Below are 26,065 nucleotides of genomic sequence, written 5' to 3'. Positions count from 1 at the left end.
CGGTTTGAATCACCTTGTGCACAATCCACCTAAAGGGGAGAAGGCCCACAACACAGCACTCGCATAGCTCCTTGGGGCAGGATCCATACAAGCAGGTTGCACAGTCCTCTCCTTGGATGGGGTCCAGAGTCACCCATGGTAGAAAAAGGCTTTATGGGACAAGCAGTCCAGAAGATGGGCTGGAATATGCAACGAGAGTGGCTGCAGGATAGGAGCCTCTGTGGTCTCCCTGCAAAGGGCAAGGGGTTAGGAAGCAGGAGATTGGAGACCAAGCCTCACCAGGGGGAAGGGGATAAATACAGCCTGACTCTCCTCTCGCATGCCTGGCAAGAAATATGTCAGGGTCAAAAGAGAAAGGGCTCCCAGGACTTGAAGCTCTATAGAGCAGTTTGCTAACTACGTAGCCACAACATTGGACAGGAATCTTTCCCACTGCCTTATGACCCGTTTATATGGGTTGCAGCAGGAAACTTAGCCAGGTAGGACAATTCATTCTATATATGCAGGGGGACCCAGGTTTGAATCCACGGTACAGTCCCACATTAGAAAAGGTGGCAAATGGCACCCTACACGTAGGCACACCCGAGCCAATCAGAAGGAGGGCAGCATGGACCAATAGCATTGCCCCTGCATGGACCAAACAGTCCTTTTGGTTTGGCTCCTCATCCTGAGAACCCATGGTGTTCTGCTGTTGTGTTTTTGTGCTATATCTTGCCTTCCGCCAGCATAGTGGGGCTTCTGCTGTACCCTACAGGCCCTCAGGCACCACTGCCCCAGACCTCCTGGGTCTTGAAACTCTTCACTATAGGATTGTGCCTTTGTAAGCAGACCCTGAAATATAGATTCCCTCCACCACCACCACCACCAAAAGTATTAATTCCAAGCAGTTTCAGAACTGCTTATATTTTATTCACTTAGATTTTCAAAGTTCTATCTGTATTTGGCACATGGTGCATAACAACCATCCAAAGTATAAATAATGCAAAACAAACACACGCAAAAAGTCAAAGCACTTTAATCGTCTAAATTTAATGCCTTGTGGACCATAAAAGAAATGCGTCCTTATGGCTAATCACTAAGTGCCTGCTTCAGTGAAATGAACTTTACGCTTTATTTAAAAAAAAGAAGAAAAAGATATTACAACTTGTTGAAGGGGCTTCTGAAATTTGAATTTCAAGGAGGGGTGCTCTTTTTTTCTGGATCTGTGCCCTGGGAGCAATCTCATGAGAATCATATAGATACACTTGAACTTGAGTAGTCTTGCAAGTACCTTGCAGGCACAGCTGTAGTTGGAGAGAGTTGTCCCAAACATCAGGATCGGGAAAGATGACAGAGATGTTACTATTGTAAAGAACAATTGGCATGGGAATTAATTGGTACATCAATGAGTTTCAGGTTGCCGCTCACTCTAGAGTAGGGATGGGGGAGATATTTGATTGAGTTTGCATTTAAAGGTGAACCTACCTAGTTTGCACTTTCTGACACCTTCTGAGAACTGAAGCACAGCCTTCCTTCAGAATTCACAATTCTCTCACTTTTGCAATGCATTTCTCCAGCCAAGGACTGTGTACAAAAACACATAACACTAGTGTAAAGCATCCATAAGAATATGAGTGAAAATTATATACAAGAATGCATTCTTTTATGGAAAATTGCTTTGCAAAAATGTTTATATTAGGCAAAATTGCATACAGGTATGTGTCTTGTGGGAGAAATTCACACTAAAATGCTGGTGGATTTTCATGAGGTTGTTATTTATTAGTCAATCATTTAATTTTAATTTTTGCAAACTGTTGGGGAAATGTGGAGAACTCAATTTGAGAATGGAAAACTGAGGGGATGAGAAAAAACAAAAGTGACAGATTCACCCCACCTGTACTCTATAGCAGTTCAGTTGATTTTAGTAAATCTACCTTGGATAACCTGTGAATAGCTCCTCTGTTGGGTACTCCTTAATATGAGCAAGCCATGCAAGTAGGCAACAGCCACTGCTGACTTCAAGGGAGTTGGATGAACAAAGGCTCTGTATTCCACAACATGGGAGAAGAGAAAGGTGGGAGGGGCTCAGGTGTACCCAATGAGACTCCCAGTTGCTTTGTATTGGCCAGGCTGAGATAACATCTCTAGAAAGAAGATGCATTTCTATATAACACATCTTTTGATTTGCTAGACGACGTTATGCTGTTGTCCCCACTTCCAAAATTTCTCCTGTGGTCATGATGTCAGATCCCCTTTCTAAACAGAAAGCTGATATTCTCAGAGTTTTAGTTAGTTAGTTTATATGATTGTCTGTTAGTTTATATGATTTGAAGAGAAACCTGAGTATTTTTCCCCCAGAATTGTCTCCTAGAAGTACACAGCACAATACAGCCCAGAACAAAGGAAGCTGCCATTTACAAAGGAGTCAGACCATTGGTGCATCTAGTTCTGTATTGCCGACACTGAGTTTCAGCAGCTCTGCTGGGGTTCAGGCAAGGGACAGTCCCAGTCCTCCAGGGATTGTACTCCAAAACTTTGGCATGTAAAGCCTGTGCTCTAGCCCACAGCCGCAACACTTCCCTTAAACACATTTATATAGAACATGGGAAGATGCCTGATATCAGATCGAATCATTGGTCCATCTGGCCTAGTATTGTCAACACTGTCTGTCAGCAGCTCTTCAGGGTTTCAGGCAAGTCTTGCCCATCTCTACCTGGAATTGCTGGGGATAATAATATTTATATACAGTTATACCTTGGTTGTCGAATGCCCTGGAACGTGGATGTTTTGGCTCCCGAACGCCGCAAACCTGGAAGTGATTGTTCCAGTTTGTGAATGTTCTTTTGGAACCCGAATGTCCGACGGGGCTTCCACGGCATCTGATTGGCTGCAGGAGCTTCCTGCAGCCAATCAGAAGCTGCGATTTGGTTTCTGAAAGTTTTGGAAGTCAAACGGACTACCGGAATAGATTCCGTTCGACTTCCAAGGTACGACTGTACTGCCCTTCTTCCGAAGATCTCAGGGTAGTTCACAAGATAAAAATACAAGATAAAAACACAAATAGTTAGAACAAAACAATAACTCCCCTGCCACACGCAGTATATTAATAAACATATAGAGCATGTTTTCAAAGTATAAATAGCTATATTATCCAATGACTCAATGAAAGTAAATAGCATTAAAAAAAATGATACAGACCCTGCTCTCCACAATTAATTCTGGCGTTTTCCCATGGATTTTATCAGGATTTAAATAAGATTCTGAAGCGGCTTGTGGATACTTGCTCAGGTTCTGTCTGTGCTTATGTTCAATTTCCCTGTGATTGACAGGAGAAAAATGTGTGCCCGTTTGAAAAGATAAAATCTGCTGCAGTATAACTGTCTGGCAGTACCACACCCAAGAACATGAGCTGTGGGAGCCTGGCATGGTTCAGAGGGCGCAGGTTGGAGTCATATCCGCATGCGTCCATTAAGCACAGGCGCACAGAACTACTCAAGTGTGGCAGATGCAGCCTGGAGAATGGGATTACCAATATTACAAGGCTAGACAGGCAGGGCTAGACAAGAAGCACGGAGATTCAGTGATAAGAAAAGCGTCCCTAACTGACTTTTTACCTGTTATGCAATGCTAAAATTGCACCCAGTACTGCCAGGAAAGAAAAGGGGGGAATTGGCAGCCTTGCATAGAGTGCAAGCCAGAATCATTACATTCCGTGGGAGTTTTGCCATAGTTTTAATGGAAACTGAATGACACTCTTACCACAGAATCAAAAGCACATTGACTTGGAATTAATTTTTTCTAGAACTGGATTGATTTTCAAAAGTGCAAGATCAATCCCTGAGCATCAGGGTTAATCAGCATATGATTTTGCAGGCTCCAGCTCCAAAACAGTTCTCTCCCCCCCCCCCATATAAAGGCATATTTCCGCTTACATGGGGGATAGGTTCCGGGCCACCGCTTGCATAAGTGAAATCATGTACAGTGGGAAGCACCCTCCAAAAAGTCCCTAAATGCCTATTTTTCCAGCTCTCTCTCTCTCTCTCTCTCTCTCTCTCTCTCTCTCTCTCTCTCTCTCTCTCTTTCTCTCTCTTTCTCCCCAATCCAGACCAAAATATCTGCAGTTGAAGTTCTGGGGCCAGGTGGAGGATGGAGAATGCATGGGAAAGTGGCAGCAGCTGAGCTACCCCACATGTCAGCTGCTAGGCGGGAAGGCTGAGCAGCCTAAACCAAGCCCCGCTGTGCCTCTGGCCTCTTCAGGGCTTCCTCTACCCCTGCTGACATCTTGTTTGGGCTCTGGGGAGGGTCTTCTCACAAGTCACAAGGACTCTTCATCTCTCTCCTGCAGAGATTGGATGGCCATCTGTCATTGATGCTTTAGCTGAGATCCCTGTATTGCAGGGGGTTGGACTAGTTGACCCATGTGATCGCTTCCAACTCTACAATTCAATGATTGTATTTCTTGGCATGATTCTGTTTGTTTGTTTCTTTATTTATTTATTTCCCGGTGCCTTATGAATAGGCGGTCGCACGTAAGGAGAACGCATGTAAACTGGGAGGGTGCTATTTAAATATACTTACGGCATAAACTTGACAAAGTCTAACTCTCCGTTGAAGCCAGAGCTCTGGAAGTCTGACCCAGCAATTTGCTATAATTTGAGCATCCTAATGAAGGCTTGCAGGCATATTCTCCAGCCTTAGCCCATGTGTACCGTAAATGGTTTTAGATTTGGTCTTTGATTTAGGTGCTGCATTGATTTGGGCTCACATCTTTATGATCTCATATACCATCTAACTGAGCAATAAAGTAAATTTTCCGGGACAAGAAGGGACTACGCCAACAGAAGCCATCCTACATTCTCCTGATGTGAAATATTTCAAATCAATACTCTCTTGAATTAAAACAGATGGAATTTCATTTTTCCAAAAGGCAAGCAATTTAACAGATAGCTGGAACCATCTGGGCGCATTAGGGCTGGGAACTGAATCTGTTGACCCTGACTTTTTCCACCACTTACTTCATTACCAGCCAGGTCATGACTTGAGTTATTAATGCGGCAGAACCAAAAGTAGCCCTTTTTTATATCCCCAGATAAGGGCAATAAACATGGTATTCTTCACAGTTTAAGTAGGAGTTCGCTTTTACGCTCCCAGTTTGCACTGAGTAAAATGCTGATCTGCAGTATGCAGACACAACAAGCACTTGTTTTCTGTGTCAAGAGGAGCAGAATAAATGTCAGATTGCAGCGAGGTCTTGTAAGGCTGGCCCACTTAAGGAAGCAAATCTTGTTAATGGTTGGTAATGTAAGGGAGGGGAAAGATAATGACAGCCAGCAGGATAGGAACTTAGCTTGGCTTTGTTTGATGACTGTTTCAACCTATGGCTTTATAGATGCTGGTAATCATGACAACGTACATTGTTAGGGCTTAATGTGAGAGATTAATTCTGTCAAAAAGGCTGTCAGTGGCAGCTTCATCTTAAGGTTTCCTTCCTTTTTCTTGTCGGGTTCATCATAGTATGGGGAACGGTTTTGGGCTAGGATCTGGGAGATCGGAGTTCAAATCACTAAGCGCAAGGATGATTTTGGGACCATCAATGTCTCACAGACTAAGGTACCTTGGCATGGTTGCTTAGAGGAAAAGTTTCAGAGGAGGAGATCCACGAACTTGAGCTCCTTGGAAGAAAGATGGGATATAAATGAAATAATACAGGGGCGGACTTGTTGTAATTTGGCGGCATGTGTGAGGCCAAAATTTGGCGCCCCAAAATGGATCTTCTCAGTTCTGGCTCTTCTTGATTTTGCACCCCCTTGGTTCAGTGCCCTTGCGGGGCAACCACCCACTGCCCTAAATCTGGTGCTGAATAATATGTGAACAAATTTAAACATAAAAAGGAAGAAACAAAAAAAGAAATAGGATTTCAGCATCCGAACTAGAACTGGCACATGGTTCTTCCCCCCCCCCAAAGTATGCTTTTCGAGGTGCAAACCAAACCCTGCACATATGTATAAGCAGACACAGAGAGACTCAGAAATCGTTGCTCCATAGCACGCTGGTGATGGTTTAGAACTTCTGATCTCTAAGCAACCTGTAGAACAGACCTCTTACTCCAGGTTCAAGCTTTTATATGTTTTTATATATGCAATTGTTTTACCTGTTTTTATATACCGTATGCAACTTTTATATATGTTGTTATATCGTAAATCACTTCGGGGGATGCCTCATAAGAAGCGATTCATAAACAAAATGAAATAAATATAAACACCATCATAACAACAACAACAGCTCACACCCCTGTGAGGAATTGCTGGTTTAGAGCACAGAGTTATGTACAGGCAACAACTGATTAAGGCATGTCTGAATGATATGTGATCGTGCACGGTGCCAAACCCAGAAGTGACCTGAAAACGTCAGTAAACACATCACTAAAAGGATGGGGTGGAATGGGGGGAAGTGTACTTATATATGCTCCGCTGATGCACACCAGGGGCCTAGGAACGGCTATCCTATTGAGTGAGACATGCTAAGAGTAAAACAGGCCTTCCATACCTCAAATGCTGGGATATGTTCTTACCGCCAACTGTATAAACATGCTATGAAACATACGTGCATCTTGATACCTGTTCGCTGCCCCATGCAAGAATCCCCATGCATGAAAAAGCATGCAGAAACATAGCGCATGATCTAGCCATGTGCGGACATGCACCTGTAAGCACTTCCCACGAACGCGGTAGCTCCAGAAGTGTTGCCACAACCATAGGAATTGTTCCTGAGCATCTGTGTTACTGGATCACACATTGTCTTTTGCCCACATGATCGCATACCTGTGGCCTTTGGGGAGCAGTGCTCTGGGAGTAGCAAACTGCATGTGTGAATGTCCCTAAGCTTACTCCACGTTTGCTGTTGCTGTTCTCGAGCAACATAATTACCACCTTGACAAAGTCTGGTACATTTCAGTCTGACATCCTTGCAGTACATTCAGCATCTTTGAGTGTCCCACGAGCAGTCATTGTCTATGCAGATCAGTGGCTGAGAGGCAGCATCTGTTGATACACAGTTTTGCCAACATGTGCTGAGCTGTGTGAAATATTGCTTGTATAAATACACTCTGAATATAAATATGCTGGAACTGGGCTTCCCATCAACTCACAGTCAAAGCCTGGCCAAACGTCTGCATGATCACAGCTACCCTAAAATAAATGTGAACTGAATGAATGGAATACCTTTTCGTGTCCGGGTAGGGGTTTTTCCCATGGAAGCTGATAACTGCTGGTGCACTCAGATTTCTTTCCAGATGGCTTTCATTCAGATAATTTGAATTGCCCAAATACAAGCGCTTGAAACTTGTGATCCTCTCAGCTGGCACCTTCATTCATTAGAAAGAGCACAGCTAGATCAACGACAGAGTCCAATGGATGGACAACCAGTCCATTTTAGCCACTGCACCAGGTTCCCATAAGTGACTTTCCATTGGCAATCCTGCAGTTTCCCAACTGGATGCTATGTTCTTCCTGGGGCAGGAGGAGGCGCAGACAGAATAACATTGCTGCAGATTAATAGCTGTGCTACTGTTTGCCGCACTCAAAGAAATCTGGTTCTATGTGTGGTTGGAGATAGAGTAACGAGGGAGTGTAGATTACATAAGTTATTAAAAATAAATCAATCTTATTTTCACAGGCGTATTTGCAAGTAATTCTGCATGCTGCTGTGAGTTCCTTCGGACAGATAGTCTTGCAAAAAATAAATAAAACAAAACCTATCATGTGTGGTTGGATGTGTATTTATTACCGATAGCAGGCAACGTGGTGGGGTAGCAACACTCACCTGACCTCCTGACACCTGGGGTGCTGCTGCTTACTGGGAGGAGAGGGGTGATGCAAACACACTGGCAGAGTCAGTCTGGCACTCCTACTGGTGCATTTGCACTGCTCTGACCTCCCCACTATCTTGCCCCCTCCCCCTTGCTGGTAAGCAACAGTGACTCTGTTGTTAGGAGGTCAGGTGAGTGCCGTTGTCCCTCCTAGCCATACGCTGTTGTCTATTAGTGCTGGCTTTATTACTGTGAGATTTATGGGAGGTTTTGCCCTTGCCACCCATTTTGTTATTGCTTGGAATCGTCTCTTTATCTGTTCTTCTGCAAGTCACCTCAAGTAAGCATTAATTATAAACACTTCCTATAAGTATTTTAAATTAATAATAACAAATAAAACCAAAATACTGCAAAGCAGAATAAAAGCGGGGGGCGGGGGGAGTAAAAAGAGCTACCCAAGCTCCTTTCATTAAGATAGCTTTAAGCAAGTTAAAAACCAGTTATAGGGTTGCAAGCCTATACAGTCGTACCTTGGAAGTCAAATGGAATCTGTTCCGGAAGTCCGTTCGACTTCCAAAACATTCAAAAACCAAAGCACGGCTTCTGATTGGGTGCAGGAAGCTCCTTTAGCCAATCAAAAAATGCGGAAGCCCCGTCAGACGTTTGGCTTCCAAAAGAATGTTTGAAAATCGGAACAGTCAGGGGCGTCGCTAGCCACTGGGCTGCTGGGGGCGGCAAGCCCAATGGCACCCATGGGGGCAGGGCGTCGCTCCGTGCGCATGACGTCATGACGCATGCGCACGGAACAACGCCTCCGCGCGGGCCAGTTGGCCCGCCCCTCTCCCGCTGCGCTGAGCGGAGCCGTCCCGGGGAAAGGAGAGGGGTTGGGCCAGCGGGCCTGCCCCTGTCCTTTCGCCCCTGGGCTCCGCTCCCTGAGCACAGCGGGCAGGGAGCGGCGCGGCGGCGTGTGGGGAGTGATGGGAGGGGCCGCCGCTTGTCACCCCACGTGCCGCCGTTCGTTCCGTCGCCCCGGGAGCAGCAGCACCGCACACACTGTGCGCCGCTGCTGCTCCCACGGTGACGGAGCGAGCGGCGGTGCGTGGGGGTGACTTGTGGCGGCCCCTCCCACCACTCCCCACCGGTCACCCAGGGAGGAGCAGCGCTGCAGGAACAGGGTGCTCGCTCGGCCGAGCGAGCACCCCGTCCGTGCAGCGCTGCTGCTCCCGGGGTGACGAGCGGTGGCGCGTGGGAGTGGTGGGAGGGGCCGCCGCAAGTCACCCCCACGCGCCAAAATGTTACGCCCACCTAGGGGCGGCACAAGGGGCGGCCCCCCCGCCCCCACCCTACGACGCCCCTGGGAACAGTCACGTCTGGGTTTCGATCATTCAGGAGCCAAAATGTTTGAGAACTAGGCTGTTCAATTTCCAAAGTAAGACTGTACTCGCTTACTTGGGAGTCAGTCCCTTTGAACTCAGTGGGGCTTAGTTCTGAGTAGACACGTATAGGATGGTCCAAGGGAAAAATCCAGAATGCCTATAGCCCAAAGGCCTTTGGAAGCAACTAGCAGGTTGCGGGCAGGGGAGTTATTTTGATCAGAAATGGTGCGATCTGAATCAGGGGCCATTCCTCTAAAATGACTATTAAAAGCAGATAAATAAACTGCAGAATAGATTATCTTCAGGTAAACATGTTGTTTATTAAGGGCTTAAGAGATTGGAGAGCTGAAAAAGTAAATTTTTCACAGTGATACACTTTATTGATGGGTTCACAAAATGACAGGCACTCTGTTATGGGGAGATAACTGGGCTGTTCTTCAATATGGTTCCATTCTGCCTAGATTGTGTTTTTTTTTTTTTACGAGAATTGAGCATATAAAGGGGTGGAGGCTGGGGAAAGTGGGCTCTGAAGCAAAGGGCAGGAAGGGTCAACGTGGGACACCTCCCTCCTCAGATGTTGGACCCCACCTCCTGCCATGCCTGATCATTGACCATGCTGGTCGTTGGAGTTGGGAGTCCAACAACATCTACAATCCCCTTGTTTGTAATTCTGCAGGTTATGTTTTTATATAGATAATTGATTTAAATTGCTTTATGTGCACCACTTAAGGATTCTTTGATTAACTGGTGGATACATTCTTCTAAATAAAAATAATAGAAACGGACACAATAAACATAAGAAGAGCCAGAGATCCTTCATCCCTGCGCTAACCCAATGCACTAGTGCCACAATAACATGCACTCACGTAATATAAGAATCCCATTTGACACTCGCCCGACAGCAGCACCATGGCAGAACTGTGTATAGTCAAAACATAAAATCCTGCTCATCTAATTTCCGGCTCATAAATTTTGCCATGGAATTAAAATCTCTGAAGGGAATAAATCTCTCTTCAGCCTTACAGATAAAGAAAACAAATGACCAGGAGGGAGCCAGAGACAGTATCTTTCCAATTTCCTGTTCATCGGTTCAACTGAAGTGCCAAAGAGCTACACCAGCATAGGCCTGGGGAGACCTGGAGACACAGGTACCCATGGATGCATAACCCAGAGCAGCTTTTGCAGATAGTAATCTTTCATGATTTTGACGCGGCATGAGTGCTGTTAGCCTGCCAGCATCCTCAGACACAGCTGTGCATTGATATAAATCTACGGGCTCTGAAAAAGATGGGATCACTTACTTGCAAGGAGCCTGCATAAAGAAAATGATCTTTCAGTGACAAAAGGCTGTTCATGCTAGGGAAAGGGTTGGAATAGGCCACACACACATAATGCTGTCCCATGTGTATTCCCTTTACTGTAGGTAGGCACATCTTTTCCAAGTGAAGGAAAGGCATGGAAATGCAACGATTATCTTTCTGAACTAGGTCAAGTACTCAGACACAGGTAGCCTCTATCTTGTGCTTATTGCTATTCTTAGTCGCAGGTGTAGGGATAGACAGATCACTCTGTTTCTAATCCAAGTCAGTTTCACAGGTATTCATTCAAAGTGTTCTGCAGCCATTTCCGCATCAATCTGATTCCACCCCACTTCAAACCACACCAAAATTAGAAGTATTTCCTCTTCACAAATACGCACTGAAAAACTTAAAGTTTTCATGGTTATACGTTATCCTAAACTATGCATTTCTTGTACATGATTTTTATATATACTCTTGGTTATGACTTGTAGAAGTCGGTTAGCCTATAACCTGTTGGCCCACCATCTGTTGTTGATACAACACCGCAGAGCATGAATAAGGTGCAATCTGGACATCAATAGCCTAGGAGTCCCTTCTGAAAATTGTCACCAAAGACAAGGTCATGAATATGCCACAGTCAGCAGCCATTGTCTGTTTAGCACAGAGGCAGAATCTGAGATGGGTATGCTAGTGTCTCTAGTTGTGGTGTTATTAAATGGAAAGGAGTGGTCTAGTGGAAGATTAGACAGGAGCAAGTGTGGGTGTTGGAAGTAGTAGGCAGAATCCTAGGATGGAAGTCAACATCACTCTCTTCCAAATGTTATATCTGTGCATGTATTGCAGCTTCAGAAGTGTAACAATACCCCCCTGTGTTTTGTTCTGGTGATTCTCCACCCCCACCCCATGCCAAGCGAATTTTGAGGGAGGAGAGGAAGCTCCATGGTACAATTGGAAGTCCTTGCACAGCACAGGGCTGGGTAGGTCAATCCAGCCCATAGAATTCAGGGAGAAACTAAGGCAAGGGCAGGGGAAGGGAACTTCAAGCCTAGGGACTCAATGTGGCCCTCCAAGTCACCCTATCTGGGTCCCTCCAAGTCACTTGCCTCAGACCACACACCCTTCCCCATCACACCCCTCGCTAACCCTGCATTGAACCCTCCTTGAGAGTTTTGGCCTGTCTGAAATGTGTTCTTGAATGTCAATAATGCATCTTGCTTCCCTAAATGAAGGATAGAGAGGTTTGTGTAGAAGCTAGCCTTAGTATGCAAAAGTCAATTTTACATGCATTGCTTTGTTCACTTTTATCTCTGGGACCACCCACCAATGTCATGTGGCCCCTAGGAGGTTGTTTAGAAGGGAATGTGGCCCTCAAGTCTGAAAACCTTTCCTCGCCCCTGCTTTAGGATATCTCAAGACCTAGGCACCGCAAAGCTGTTGCCTCTACAATGGGCTGTAGAAAGCCCAGAAGTGACTGTTCACTTGCCTTAGGTAAAGCCATTCAATGTGCTAGCATTGCCACATCAGAGCCCTTGTGCCAGATCAAATCTACAATTAGAGCGAGGTAATGAAAACATACAGCAGGCTGCAGATAGCTGTGTGTGCGCACGCGTGTTTAAAACCACCCCCTCTACAAAACATCGGAGTGTGAGGATTTGTCCTTCTCACCCTGAGTTGTATTTAGTTCAAATTTTGCATCAAAATAAACAGTGATGGATGGTGTGAGACTGAAAATCCAAGGTTTTTTTAAGCAAGCAACTAATTAGCATCATTTTGCCATAGGTATTGGATATAAAGTACATGACAATAAGTTTGGACTGAGCTGTGTTCCTATCAGGGTGACAAAGATTCGTTGTGTGACCCTGGAGGGGTCTTTAGATCTGAGCTTCAGTTTCCTATCCTTAAAATGAGAATAGAAGGAACCTGCTTTGCAGTGTTGTTGCAGGGTTAGACAATTAAAAACAAAACATTGAAGCTGTTTTCAAATTGAAATTTCTGATCTTTCTAGAGCAGAGTTTTTTCAAGTGTTGTCTGCATGGGAAGAGCCTCAGTAGGAGATCATATGCTTTGCATGCATACAGTCCCAGGTTCAGTCTCCATCATCCTCTGTTTGAAAACCTGAAGAGATGCTGCCCCTGCCAGTCAGTACAGACCAGGGGTTCGGAGTGGGGTTTCCGTCTTCATTATCACTCCAGTATAATTCTCCTCTTTAACCATCAACTGTAGCCAAGAACAAATGTCGGCCAAGATTCTACTAAGTTTCTACCTCTCCTCCCTGCCATGTGCCCCCTAAGTCTGCTCTGGAGGGTTGGGAAAAACCCTGTACAGTTTAGGGGGCATGCAGGGTGGAGGAGAGGAAGGAAAGTCTTGTTGCGCAAGGGGACCTCGTCCCACTCGCCCATGCCCTGTTTAACGCTAATTGAATTCCATCCATTGGCTACAGCTCATGGTTAAGGAGGAAGAAGCTTAAGCACAACCCCAGGTTCTGGCAATAACGCTAAACCAAACCTTGACCTAGCTGCTGCACTGCACTGAGGTGAAAGGACCAGGGAGGAACAAAGGGGCTGTCATGTCATTATCTCCTCATATTTGTGCATTGTAGGGCATTGGACTAGAATCAGGAGTCAGCAACCTTTTTCAGCTGTGGGCCGGTCCACCGTCCCTCAGACAATGTGGTGGGCCGGACTATTTTTTGGGGGGTGTGTGTGAACGAATTCCTATCCCCCACATATAACCCAGAGGTGCATTTTAAATAAAAGCCCACATTCTACTCATGTAAAAACACACTGATTCCCGGACTGTCCACGGGCCGGATTGAGAAGGCGATTGGGCTGCATCCGGCCCAAGGGCCTTAGGTTGACTACCCCTGGACTAGGGTATCTGAAGAAGTGTGCATGCACACGAAAGCTCATACCAAGAACAAACTCAGTTGGTCTCTAAGGTGCTACTGGAAAGAATTTCCTATTTTGTTTCGACTATGGCAGACCAACACGGCTACCCACCTGTAACTACCCCTGGACTAGATTACTCTTGGGGTTCCTTCCAGCTCTACAATTCTTTTATTCCTCTTTGGGATTCTACACATTTACGTATTTATACTAAGTCACTGTTCAAGTGGTGTCTTGAGCATGTGCCCTTTTTTTGGCCAAAAACTTGATCTGAATGAGTGTTAATTCTTTTGCAAAGCATCTTTAATGATTTAGCTCATGTGGTTCCAAAGGACACAAAGGAATCATAGAATTGTAGAGTTGAAAGGAACCCCCAAGAGTCATATAGTCCAACTCCCTGCAATGCAGGAATCTCAACTAAAGCATCTGAGACAGGAATGGGTTGGTGCCACACATGCTGATGGGAATTTGAGACCAGTTCCTTTCTGAAGTGGAGTGTGGTATACAGGGGAGGGGGGAAGCTTTGCTAAGCACCAGGCTATTATCCCTCACATTTTGGGGGAGAGGACAGGTTAACTTATCTGCAAGAACTGCCAAGAACATGAGCTTGGCAGTGTTCTGCCCACCCCTGCCATGTACATCACAGTGCAACAAAAGAACATTCCTTGTGATGGAGAAAGCGTAGCTCCTTTATTTGTATGCCAGCTGCCTTCTCCTGGCTTCTGTGGCACTCAGTGGCTTCCATGTAGCAATTTGTACATACACTTCACATGCTCGCAAAATACACTTCCTGAGGGGAGGCTGTCTGTGTGGCATTCCAGTAAGATTTAGATGTTAACTCAATTAGCCACAAAGGCAATAGTGTGTAAATGCAGCTATAGTAATGTGCATTATCCTATTGACCTCCCATTACCGTCTCTGCCTCTGCTGGCAGAATTCACAGCTGAAGAGCAATTGGGTTCACAAGTTGACAGCCCAGAATGGGATCAGTGAGAGGCAATGGCTTCTTTCCTTGTGGACGCAGCCTCACGAATCACACACAAAGACCTTTGCTCTTCAAAACACTTGGATTAATGTCTCTCTCAGCGAGAAATGGTTTGCTACCGTTCATAAATGCGCCATTGCTTATTTTTATGCTTGAGTGGTGTTAGATTATGAAGCGGCACATCGGAAATGTTTGTTGGACCATCTCTAGAGACTCCCTAGGGATGCTTTTGCCAAATAGAGATTTGCTCAGATCACGAGGGGGCAGGGCTTATTCAGAGCACCCAAAACCGTGTCTGGTTTAATTTCAGCTTTTACATTTTTATATGGTTTGCCATTGTTTTATTTCTGTTTTCAATTGTATTGTATGAATGTTGTATATATTATTGGGGTTTGCATGGCCAAGGAATGTTAAGTCCAAGCTCTCAGGCACAATTCTCAGCCATTGCCCACAACCTGATTCTTTAAACTGTATGATCAGCGTTCATCTACCTTAGGGATATGTTGGGGCTCCCAGCACCCCAGTTCTCTGTTCTAGACCACCAACCTTGTAAAGTTATCTCTTTCTCGCTCACAGTTGAGTCTCCTTTATTGGCATCCTGTATACTAACAGATAATTCATTCGCCAAATGTGGCCAAATATGTAGCCAAAATGCCACCATCGGCTCACAAGACAAACTGATCAGCAGACCCAGTTTTGCAGAAGTAGACATACCACCCCATGCCAAAAAAAAAAACACCTTCAGGAACACCAGTGGGGAGGTTACAAGAATGTGCCAACGCAGCTTACGAACTGAGCATGCTCAGTTGAATGGAATGCTGACTGCTTTGGATGGAATGAAAAATTGATGGGGAGAGGAAACGGAATGAAGGATACTGGAAAGGGCATGGCTACCTGAAACTCTTAACAGGAGGACTCCACACTACTTGTTATTCATAAAATTCAGATAGCCATGTGCTGATACTCCTCCTCTTCTGAGGCAACCCTGGAAAGAGAGCGGGGGAATGCAGTATCAGACTGGAAACCATGAACAGGAAACTTAGACAAGTTGATAATTGTTGCTTGTTAGTGTATGCTTAGGGGCAATTGTATCAGACATTGTGAAGGGTTGATAGGGAGTAGCTTTGCATACTTAGTCAGATAAGGTCTGGATAAGGCCAGGAAGAAAGCTGAGTCAGCTACCCTGCCTTTGCCATTCCTCCTTAGGTCATGGAAATGCAGCTTGTAGCTTATCCATGTGGCGCCAACCTTAAACTACCTTTGACTCATATGACTAAAAGGTAAAAGCTCTGGTGGATTACCATGCAGGGAAATGGGATTAGCACCCTTTGGCTAAATTCCCTTTGGTCTGTTACAAAGCTACAGAGAATTACCTAAGGCACACTTAGTCCCAAACAGTTTGAAACTAGTTGTTAGCTCTGATTCACTCTAGAGACGCACATTAAAGAAATAGCTTTTCTGTTGACACTCCACAAATCATGCAACATAGAACTTCTCAGTAAATCCATGCCAGGGGAAATGTAAAACTGGGACTGCATAGAGCTGCATCACAATTTTTTTAGCTTAATTGTAGGATGAATTTAGGTGAGAGGGGAAAAAGTTCTGACTTTCTAGCACTAGTCCATCCCAGAAGCAACTCATCAGCTTAATCACACATAAGGAGGAGGCACCCTTGCTGCAGGGTGAGAGCATCCCCTGACTTTAACACCTCCGGATATGTGCAGATCTGCACCCAAGAGTGTAAGTGTGCATTTTTGCCTTTTAAAAGGTTTAGAAATTAATTAAAATATATAGTTGCAGCACTTCATCAGTTAGTTCAATAAAACGCTTTCAATTGATAAAAATGTGCATCAGGAATCGTACTTTTTTATTTAAAAAATGTGTACAAATTTCAGTGCATGTAATTCTAAAATCCCAATAGGGCGGTCATTCCTATTGCATAAAGGCAGTCCTCAATTTGTAGGGCTGTCTGATCCAATTCTGGCCTGGAGCCAAATTAATCATAGATTAATCAAAGATTGCCCGATTTAAATGCAACTACAAGCTATAGCCAGGAAGCGAGAGAAGAAGAAGAAGAAGAGTTTGGATTTGATATCCTGTTTTATCACTACCCGAAGGAGTCTCAAAGCGGCTAACATTCTCCTTTCCCTTCCTCCCCCACAACAAACACTCTGTGAGATGAGTGGGGCTGAGAGACTTCAGAGAAGTGTGACTAGCCCAAGGTCACCCAGCAGCTGCATGTGGAGAAGCGGAGACGCGAACCCGGTTCACCAGATTACGAGTCTACAGCTCTTAACCACTACACCACACTACACCAGAGGGAATCCAAACACATGAAGGGAAGGAGGATGTGAGTGGGTCCATAGCATAGTCGTGATGGTCAAAGCATAGTTTGTCCATGACATCTAGAATGAACCCGAGTGGTGGACTAGGCTAATGGATGATGAATGGTCAGAGTTGAGAATACCCAGCTTCAAGTCTGATGTCCATGTTTTTGTTGATGTTGCATTTGCACTTACAACGTACCAAACCAGTGCAGAGAGTGGGTAGGCTCAGCATCAAGGTGGTCCTCAGACACGTTTCTCTTCGTTTTTTTTTTCGTTTCAAAGGGGCTGACGCAGAAATATGTCTCAGTGGATTGTCCATTTTGTTTTCTTAATTTTGGTCTTCTACTAGCAAATTCCAATATACATACTTCTTCACTGGAAGATATGCTTGAATGCAGCACCTGTATCAATTACTTTATCCATGCAGCAGCAGCACCCCGCCACTGCCAAGAAACATCACCCCCATGGAATTGATGTCATTTCTGTAAAATCCTTTTGTGCTGATTATAGCATCCTTTTGGAATAATCCAAATATTGTTCGTTGAGAGTTCTGTTTCCTCCCCCTCTTTATTAAAAGCTGCCATGGCAATCCCCCGTTTCCTGTTCCCAGGGTTTCACTTAACAATAACTTCCTCTCACAACACCTCTTTCATCCAGGGGCTGGACATCTGTCTTCCTTCCAATTATGAGAAGCTTCTTCTGGCTTCTAGTTCAGCTGGGCCGTGTTATCCCTCTTTTCCTCCATCTGTACCAAAATATTACCACGGTCCCAGGCAGCACAGATGTGGTGACAAGCTGGAAACAAAAACAAATTTGTCTCAAGGGGATCGACTGACACTGAATTCCAGGGAAGCATTGCAAACGCTGGCTCTCTTACAAAAACAAATAGATCGACAGAGAGATAAGACACCAAGTGTTTAAAATGAGGTTCTTTTTTATGCTCATTTCCAAAGACTTCAAATGGTTGGTTAAGGTAGGAAAAGACAAATGGAGTGGACCAATATGTTAACCTTAGTTTTGTTTATGTCCTCAGAAAGGACATGTTTTGTTTTGTTTTGTTTTGTTTTGTTTAAATAAATATTACTTTGAGATTAATATACCTGATTTTGGAGGCATGGGATAGTATCTGCATATTCAAGTGCAGGCTCTACCGGGGTAACCAACCTGGTGTCCTCCAGATGTTGTTTGACTTCAACACCCATCAACCCCAGCAAGTATGGCTGGTCTTCATGGATGATGGGAGCCGTCCAACAACATTTGAAGGGCACCTGCCTCTGCCATCTAATTCCACTATGGCACCCTCTTGAGCTCTTCCCATTTTATTTCCTTTGCATCTCTTCCCATTCCCATTTCTTCTGAAGTTAGATTGCACAAAGCAGAATTCATTGCTACAACTCTGCAAAAACGCAGTTGCTTTGGATACAGACTGTTTGATTTGTAAGTATACACAGCATAAAATTCATGAAATTAATTTGCACAGCAGTTTAGATACAGCCATTTATCATTAGAACCTCAAAAACAGAGCCTGAATTCATCTCAGCCTATAACTTGTTTATACAGTTGTAAGGTGAATCAAAAGTTGAAGCAGTAAACATTTACAAGACTACTGAGTGCTGCCAAGCAAACCCAAAAACTGATGGTAAGCTATTCAAAAAAAGAGCTTAGCATATTTGTGTGCCTTTTCTCTGGTTTTTAGCTGAAAGTAAACCAAAATCAATAGAGCTAACAATAGGCAAGAAAAATGTTTTGGGCTTTTTTGTCAACTGAAAAGCAGCTTTTAAGTAGGGACTACTTTCTTCCTATATACACAAAAATCTAAGTCCGTTGCCATTCTGCAGTTTGTGTACTGCAGGTCTCATCCTCAGAAAATTACACAACTGGAAACAAATGAGAACAAAATGGGCCAGGTCTCACCTAAAACTAGCACAGACCTTAGGAGTGTAGAACTGAATATTCTGCGTCTTTGCTTTTATAACTCTGTTTTGTTCCTGCAAAAGATATTTAGCTAGCATATGGAATACAGGGTTCTTACATTTCCCATGTGTAAGATTTTCAGAGCAAGTAGCGCAGGAAAATTCCTTTAGTTAAGTAAATCCGTTAAATTTTTCAGGAGATGCAACTATATATACCTGTCAGTTGGCTTGATGAGAAGTTTATCTTCAGGGCACTTTATGTAACTATTGTGCCTGATTATATAAAGCTCACCTAAATAAAAAATGCCAGTTCTTCAATTAATTATAACCTTTGCATTCAGGCCTAGGCTGCGCCTGCAGAAGTTGGTGGTGAGAACAACACAAGTATGGATTCTACCTTCTCTGCCTTGGATGACCACTAAGATGTTGTAGAAGAAACGGTCCCAGGGCTTTCAGTTTCTGTCTGCACCCCAATGTCTATGGATCTCACTGTCAGGCTGTGCAATAGGGTCAGATCAGGAAAGCAAGGGGCAAAACGAGATAGCAAAAAGGCCATGGATTGTTTCTAGCATCCAAATCCCAACACACACACACAAAAACAACACTTGGACTCAATCTTCTCAGGGCTCCATTCACAATGTGCACAGGTTTCCCAAAGGCATTTGGTTGGTCGCTGTGAGAACAGGTTGTTGGATTAGAGGTTCTTCTGAACTTATTAGGGTTTTTGTTTCAAAAGAATCCACACACTGATGTTGGAATGTGGGGAACTGAACTTAGGATGAGGGAAAATGAGAAACGGAAGGAAGCTGAAACGGACAGGTTTGCAAATAAGCCGTGAGAAGAGCGAGGAAAAGGAGCAGTAACTTCCCCATTCCTTGCGCTTTATGAGATGGTGAGAAGCAGGGAGGATTGTGGCGAAGAGATGAGCCTCCGAACCCTGGTCCTAAATGTCTCATCTTAACAGCTGGAAACAATTACTCCTGGAGCCAGCTAGTTAAAAGTGCATAACAATGAATAAGACATGTTTAGGGACCCGTTGTTAATTTGTCATTATTTTGAGTTCCCTTGCAGCTTTAGCTCACTTCACAGCACACCCTGCTTCGAAATGGCACACAGAATCTCTAGTGCTTTAAGACATTTTGCTGCGGGATGCCTTATGTAACAAGCCTTGCATAACTTCTGCTAAAAGCACCTCCAGCAGCCTCAGGCTCGTTCTCTGAGGTTTTATGCCAAAATGCAAGTGAAGTTTGAAGTTAGTTTTTTTAAAAAATAAATAAATCATAACATCAGAGTGGAACTATAAAGCTGGCATCCGTCTGTCTTGGGAGACAAAAAAGGATTGCGCCTTTGGGGCGGTGAAGTCAAACTGTTGGAAGGTTATAGCACCTGCTGTGGCTGTAGAGATTGATACAGGAGAGGCATGCTTTGTTGCAGCTGGAGCAGATGTAGACATCCAGTTGTCCTGCTGCAGGTGCACCACAGCCAGTGTGAGAGCCAATGTGGTGTAGTGGTTAAGAGCGGTAGACTCGTAATTTGGGGAACCGGGTTCGTGTCTCCACTCCTCCACATGCAGCTGCTGGGTGACCTTGGGCTAGTCACACTTCTCTGAAGTCTCTCAGCCCCACTCACCTCACAGAGTGTTTGTTGTGGGGGAGGAAGGGAAAGGAGAATGTTAGCCGCTTTGAGACTCCTTTGGGTAGTGAAAAGCGGGATATCAAATCCAAACTCTTCTTCTTCTCTTCTTCTTCTCTCTGAGCATCCTTTCCACAGTTACACAAAAACTATGCACTTCGTTTGGAAGGGTGTGTGTGAAATGTTTGCAAAACTCAGTGCCCCCATTTGGCACTGCTAGATCCAGTCTCTCTCTCTCTCTCTCTCTCTCTCTCTCTCTCTCTGTGTGTGTGTGTGTGTGTGTGTGCGTAAACACTGTGCTTCCCCATCTCAGTGTGTCCATAAAAGAAAACCCAAATAGTTCTGGGACGAGTTCTTTCTACTGAGCCCAATCAGTCGTCAGTCATGCTCAGGACCATTTGACGTGACTGACAATGGTTACCCAAGACCTCCAATGAAAGGCCTTGTTCCCAGCCTGGTTACTTAAGATATTTTAGCTGAATGGGGTAGAAGTAAAATTTGGGTATATATTCTGCCACTGGAATTTGGAAAAAAATGAAAGGAGAGAAATGTTTCCTGGCTAGGAATTAAGCTCAGGCCATAGTAGGGAGAGTGCAAAATCTGGACCATTGGACTCAACCCTTGTGCTCCTTTGTTATCATCTCCTTCCCTTGAGACAGATGCTGGGAATGAGCGCGCCTGAAATATTAATAATTCCTAATAGGTCCTTGTCACATGAGGCGTGCTTTGTGACGATACCCCTCCTTCCTCCCCCCCCAAAAACGGGGGAGTTAATTGAATCAATGAAGTGAACAGCACAGCCATCCAGCATATGCTGGCTTCCCCTGTCAGCCCCAGTCATTACTGCAGGACCCATTGTCACTCCTCGTTGCTTGATTACACCACTTGGCCTGCGAGGGGATTTGATGGGAAGTGTCCAATGAGGGGCCAAGCTGTTTCCAAAGTCAGCTTTGCAAAGCCCCAGATAAAAGGGGGCTTCCCTTAATAAGGCAAGGGAAAAGGTTAGGACGAGAGGCATTACAGCAAATCTGGGAAGAGGTAAGGTGATAGTTTTCTCCGAGGCTTAGAGAACAGATGGGCTCCCAGGAGGTTCTGCATGTGGGTAACAGAAGAGCTGTTTCTTTTCTAGGAACACGCTTATCAATTGTGCAGAAAGTCGGCAGAGCTTTCTGCAGCTTTGGCTACGAGCTAGCCAAGAAGGAGAGGGCTTTTAAAATTTAATCAGAAGTTAGGAGACGCATCCCCTCTTTAAGTCTGGCAGCTCCTTGCTCTGATATGCTGGCAGGCAGCTGGGATTCTTGCTTCTGCTTCAGCTGCCTCTCTATGTCCAGTTTTGAGCCTTAGTTATTGGAGAGGCACTTGCATGCTTCTGGATGCGTTTAGCGGTTTCAGCACGGTAAGAGCCTCTCTGATCCTGACGAGATCTTGCGTTCTCTGCTCCCAGGGAAACGGCCGAACTGGCAGGCAGCAGAGCTTAATGTAGTGAAATGATGGCAGATAATGCCTGGCAATGTAGCTGCCAGCCTTGCGCATGGGTGTTAAAGGGGCAGCTGCAGAGCAAGAGAGCCCCCCCCCAAAACCCACTTAAAGAGAATGCAGTGAGTTTTTGAACAACGCATGGTGATAACAGACATGTAGATGCACGCTCAGCTGTGAAACAGGTTGGAAAGCTAAGCACATCAAAGAGTTCCAGCTTCTCTCCTGCAGCTCTGTGCAAGAGAGAAAAAGAGGGTGTAGTGGCAGGCAGCTGTTAGGAAGTATGGCCCGTTTGTTTTATGATGCCGCGTTGGGAATCAGATCTGGTTCCTCTGTAAGGGAAAGCGTGCAGTGAAAGGGCAGAGTGGAGAATTTAGAAGCTGCAGAAAATAGCCGGCGTGTTTAGCATGGCGGGAAGGTAGCAAGAAATCAGTGCTAATGATAGGTCTAGTCTGGAAGCAAGCCAGGAAAGGGGGGGGGGAGACACCCACCACCACCCTCTTTTTCTTTTTTAAGTTTATAAACTTGTGTGCATATTTAAAGCAATAATCCCCTTTACTGATGATGATGATGATCATAATAATCACTGTCATTGATAATATATTTTTGTCATTTCTTAGCCAGAAGTATATGAAGCTGTGACTTGCGTCTCTGCAAACAGCAGATAAGGTGGTAAGTCTGTATCTGGACTGCACCATTTCACATTTAAGGTATAGGCTCACATCACTGAATGTTCTTCCATACAAAAACATTCCCTGCAGATGCAGAACTTTGCACATCATGTCTTCCCCCTGACATACTAGCCTTCTTTGTGCATGGAATTTTTTGTATGGAGTATATAATCATGTGATCCCTTGCCCACAGTTTGAAATGGTACTGCTCATAGCCAGATTTGCCACTTCATCTGCTGTTTGTAAGAACTAGGCCACTTACTCGGGGTAATAGGGTTAATTTTTTATAAGGAATCTTGATGCTTGATTGCATGCATGATATGAATTTTTTAAAAAAACTGAATTTTTATCCTGTGCCTCCTCCGAAAGGAGCCTGGGGCAGCATAGAAAAATAGAAAACGAAAGATCACAGTTCTGCAAAAAAATAAAATTAAATTAAAATGTAGGCATACCTCTGTGGAGAACTATGTACTACCTACTCACAATCTGAGAATTGCCCAGGGAGCTGACTTGTAATACTGAAATAGTTTGTTGTACACACTGAAGAAGAATGAAACTGATGAGATGCAATCATATGCTGGTTGGCTGAAACATAGGAGATGATATAGATAGATATATAGATAGATAGCTAGATAGATAGATAGATAGATAGATAGGATAGAATAAAAACTGTATAAATGACCAGATCAGATTATACAGCTTTTAAATTCTTTGCAGTTCTGTATCCTGCTGAAAACATAGAAAGAATCCAGCCTAGTAATGCATGACATATAAGACCAGACGAGTCTTATAGTAATGCTCTCTATATAAGACCAGACGAGTGGAAGAGAACAGAGTTCATGTCTCTTTCTCTGTTGTCTCAGTGAGACCTGCTGTTGTCATTTGGCTTCTTCTGCACTAATTTGAAATCCTCTTTTTCTCCCCCCTCTCCTAACAGCTTTCAATGAAGGAGGTTGGGGACGGGCTACATGAACAGATGAACTGCATGATGGGTGCTCTGCAGGAGCTGAAACTCCTCCAGGTCCAGACAGCTTTGGAACAGCTGGAGATCTCAAGCAATCCAAGCCAGGTTCCAGGAATTGGCCAGCACCAATATTGTCAAAACAATAAGGAGGCACCCAGGGCAAGGTGTGAAGCCAGCAGACAGGGCGAGAAGCTGCTGGGAAGGAGCTGCTTGCAGGACTGCAGTTCCTCGGCCTTTTCGTGCTCTACTCAGGGGTCAAAATCCGCCAGCCCGCTTCACCGCATTACTTTGCCAGACAGTAGCCATGGATACATGGCTTCTTCCCTGAACAGCGTAAGCAGTGAGGACTACTATCATGCGAGCGGACATTCATCTACAGTGAGCACAGCAGAGTACCATTCTCCGAGGACGTTTGAGTCGTCCAGTGAGCACATGACAAGAAGCTGGTTTTCCCAAGACACAAACAGCTGGTCCGAGAGTAGATCGGGGTGCATGGAATGTCAGTTCTCTGATGAGACCAACGACTGGACTTCCTCGCTAATGTCTCAGAGCAGGAATCGACAGCCTCTCGTCTTGGGCGACAACATTTTTGCTGATTTGGTTGGAAACTGGTTGGATTTGCCTGAGATAGACAAGAAGGTGGAGAAGAACGAGACAACCCTGTCGAGCAGCAAGTCCCAGGAGTTTTGCAGAAAGTTCTCCCTCACGGCCAATATCTTTAAGAAGTTCTTAAGGAGCGTCCGGCCAGATCGAGACAGGTTGCTCAAGGAGAAGCCTTGCTGGCTGCCGACAGAAGATAAAGAGGCCGAAATCTTAAAGAGGCCCAAAAAGGCAAGCAAACAGAAGGGAACCTTTTACTTCCCGGTCCATGGGAACATCGCAAACTCACACGACAAAGCAGAAAGGTGCCAAAAGAAGGAAACGGGCAAAGCCAAGGCCAAACATTGCGCCAAGAAGATCCACAACACAATAGAACACACTCAGTCAGGGTTTGATTTTAACACAGCTGTATGGGTCTGAACTCCCCGAACTTGTCGTCTCCTTTGCCTCCACTGTTCTGCCCCAATCAGGATATAAAACAGCAAGAAAAGTGAAAGAAAAAGAGATTTGGCATGCATGGACTGGGGTGAGGAAAGGGAGAAGGAGTTGATCTCCATACATTGACACAAATCACCTCCCAACTAACATCTGTTTCATAAAGGGAGTCAGTTTGTATGCAGAAACTCCCCAAGCTAATGCTTAAGAGAATCTTTCACAGTTTGGGGAAGGAGGGGGGCACAGCAGTGTGTTCCTCTACACTCCCACTTTCATAGCCTTCAAGGTTGCCAAACATTTTCAGTTCATCTCTGATTCAGGTAGCAAGAGAATGTTACGTCTCAGTATGTGTATGTGTGCGAGCTGGTGTGTGTGTGTGTGTGTTTACAATTTAACTCTGCTTTTTTCCTGTGTGCACTAAATCCTGGATCATCCAGGCAAATGAATAAGCACTTGATAATTAAATTAAGAGTGAGGGTTGGATTTGTAAGAAGAAGAAGAAGAGAGGCTGTGGGACATGATTTGAGTGACGTTTGTACAACCACATTGCGTTCTGACTGTTCTTTTTCTAAAGCGTTTTCTTTTCTGGCTCACCCCTCATGATCTGTACTGTACTAGAATGTGTCTAAGGAGTGCTATGTAGTGAGTAGCCAACCCATCACTGCAACTTTAGGGTTACCAAACACACTTCACCTCTTCCTTTTGCCCTCAAAGCCTTAAACTGATGCCACACTGGGGTCCCAAGTTGCAATAGACCTTTCCTTGACTTTATTGTTTCATTTTGCATTTCTTATTCTGTACGAGTTTAGTCTTGTGAGAAATTAGTTCTCTGGCAGTCAGCTCTCCAAGAGTTTGTTATTAATAAAGCGATGTTCCTCTCTCCACTTGTGGCTTGGTGGGGCTGTTTGTGCATTGTGAGAAACTTGTGGAACAATTCTCATTGTGCCTTGGTTCTGTGGGCAGAGAAGAAACCGCATGTCGCATGTCTCTGATGGGAGGAAGTTGAGGGTTCGGATAGAAAACTGAAAAAAAGATCTCCATAATGGGTATGTTGTTGGCAAATCTCTTGACTTTAACCTCGGGGAGGCCTTTCTTCTTGGCTATATTATTCTGGATATTCTTGCCATCATTCTTGTGTTGTCTATTCACCACTTGATCATTATGTGGTTACTCAACACTTAACTACTCACAGCTCCCCTGAAACATATTTAAAGTGACAATGGGTGGTAGGTCTGTGGTGATGGTTTCACTTGATGTTGGGACTGGCCCTGAATTCCAAAACTCCACTGCTTAACACTTGGGCGATCTTCTTGGGCCCTGCATTCCCCATCTGTAAAATGAAGAGCAGATGACTTAAACAGAACGCAGGTTTATGACACTTCAGGAAAAAAGAATGAAGGCATAACACCCTGAGAAGCTGAATGGGTATACCAAAGTTTCTTTTCTTTCTAAGATTATAATAGGGGTCAGTTTGACTCCTACAACCTGGAAGTTTGTGCCAGAACTTACACCTACATTTTGAGCTGTTCTAATCTTGATTTTATTTTAACCAAACAGTACTGTGCAGTTAATATACTCCTTTCAACTTTGCTAAGTAATGAGAGGGCCAGAAACGTGTTTTTTTTTAATGTAAGTGCTGTCTAATAAAATTATGTTCCTGTTTCAGTTCCACTAAGACAAACAGTCAAGTTGGAGGAGCCATCAGGATACTATA

At 44.6% G+C, this 26,065-nt stretch overlaps 1 protein-coding gene across 1 annotated transcript; it reads left to right on the top strand.

Moving 5' to 3' along the window:
* The first annotated feature begins 244 nt into the window (after positions 1 to 244).
* On the top strand, positions 245 to 25,235 carry INKA2 (inka box actin regulator 2). Its single transcript, XM_033152947.1, has 2 exons — positions 245 to 479; positions 23,290 to 25,235. The coding sequence occupies exons 1-2, from the start codon at positions 453 to 455 to the stop codon at positions 24,334 to 24,336; spliced, it is 1,074 nt and encodes a 357-aa protein (XP_033008838.1). The 5' UTR covers positions 245 to 452; the 3' UTR covers positions 24,337 to 25,235.
* The last annotated feature ends 830 nt before the right edge of the window (positions 25,236 to 26,065 follow it).

The sequence above is a fragment of the Lacerta agilis genome, chromosome 6, assembly GCF_009819535.1.
Source record: "Lacerta agilis isolate rLacAgi1 chromosome 6, rLacAgi1.pri, whole genome shotgun sequence".
Lineage (NCBI taxonomy): Eukaryota > Metazoa > Chordata > Lepidosauria > Squamata > Lacertidae > Lacerta > Lacerta agilis.
Note: the sequence above shows the minus strand (reverse complement) of the source record. Positions and strands in the feature narration are given on the sequence as shown.

What these genes read in the sequence shown, in the direction of transcription:
- INKA2 (XM_033152947.1), top strand. Translation starts at nt 453, where the DNA reads ATGGGTTGCAGCAGGAAACTTAGCCAG. An exon ending in GCAGCAGGAAACTTAGCCAG is followed by an intron (nt 480 to 23,289) that starts GTAGGACAATTC and finishes CTCTCCTAACAG; the next exon opens with CTTTCAATGAAGGAGGTTGG.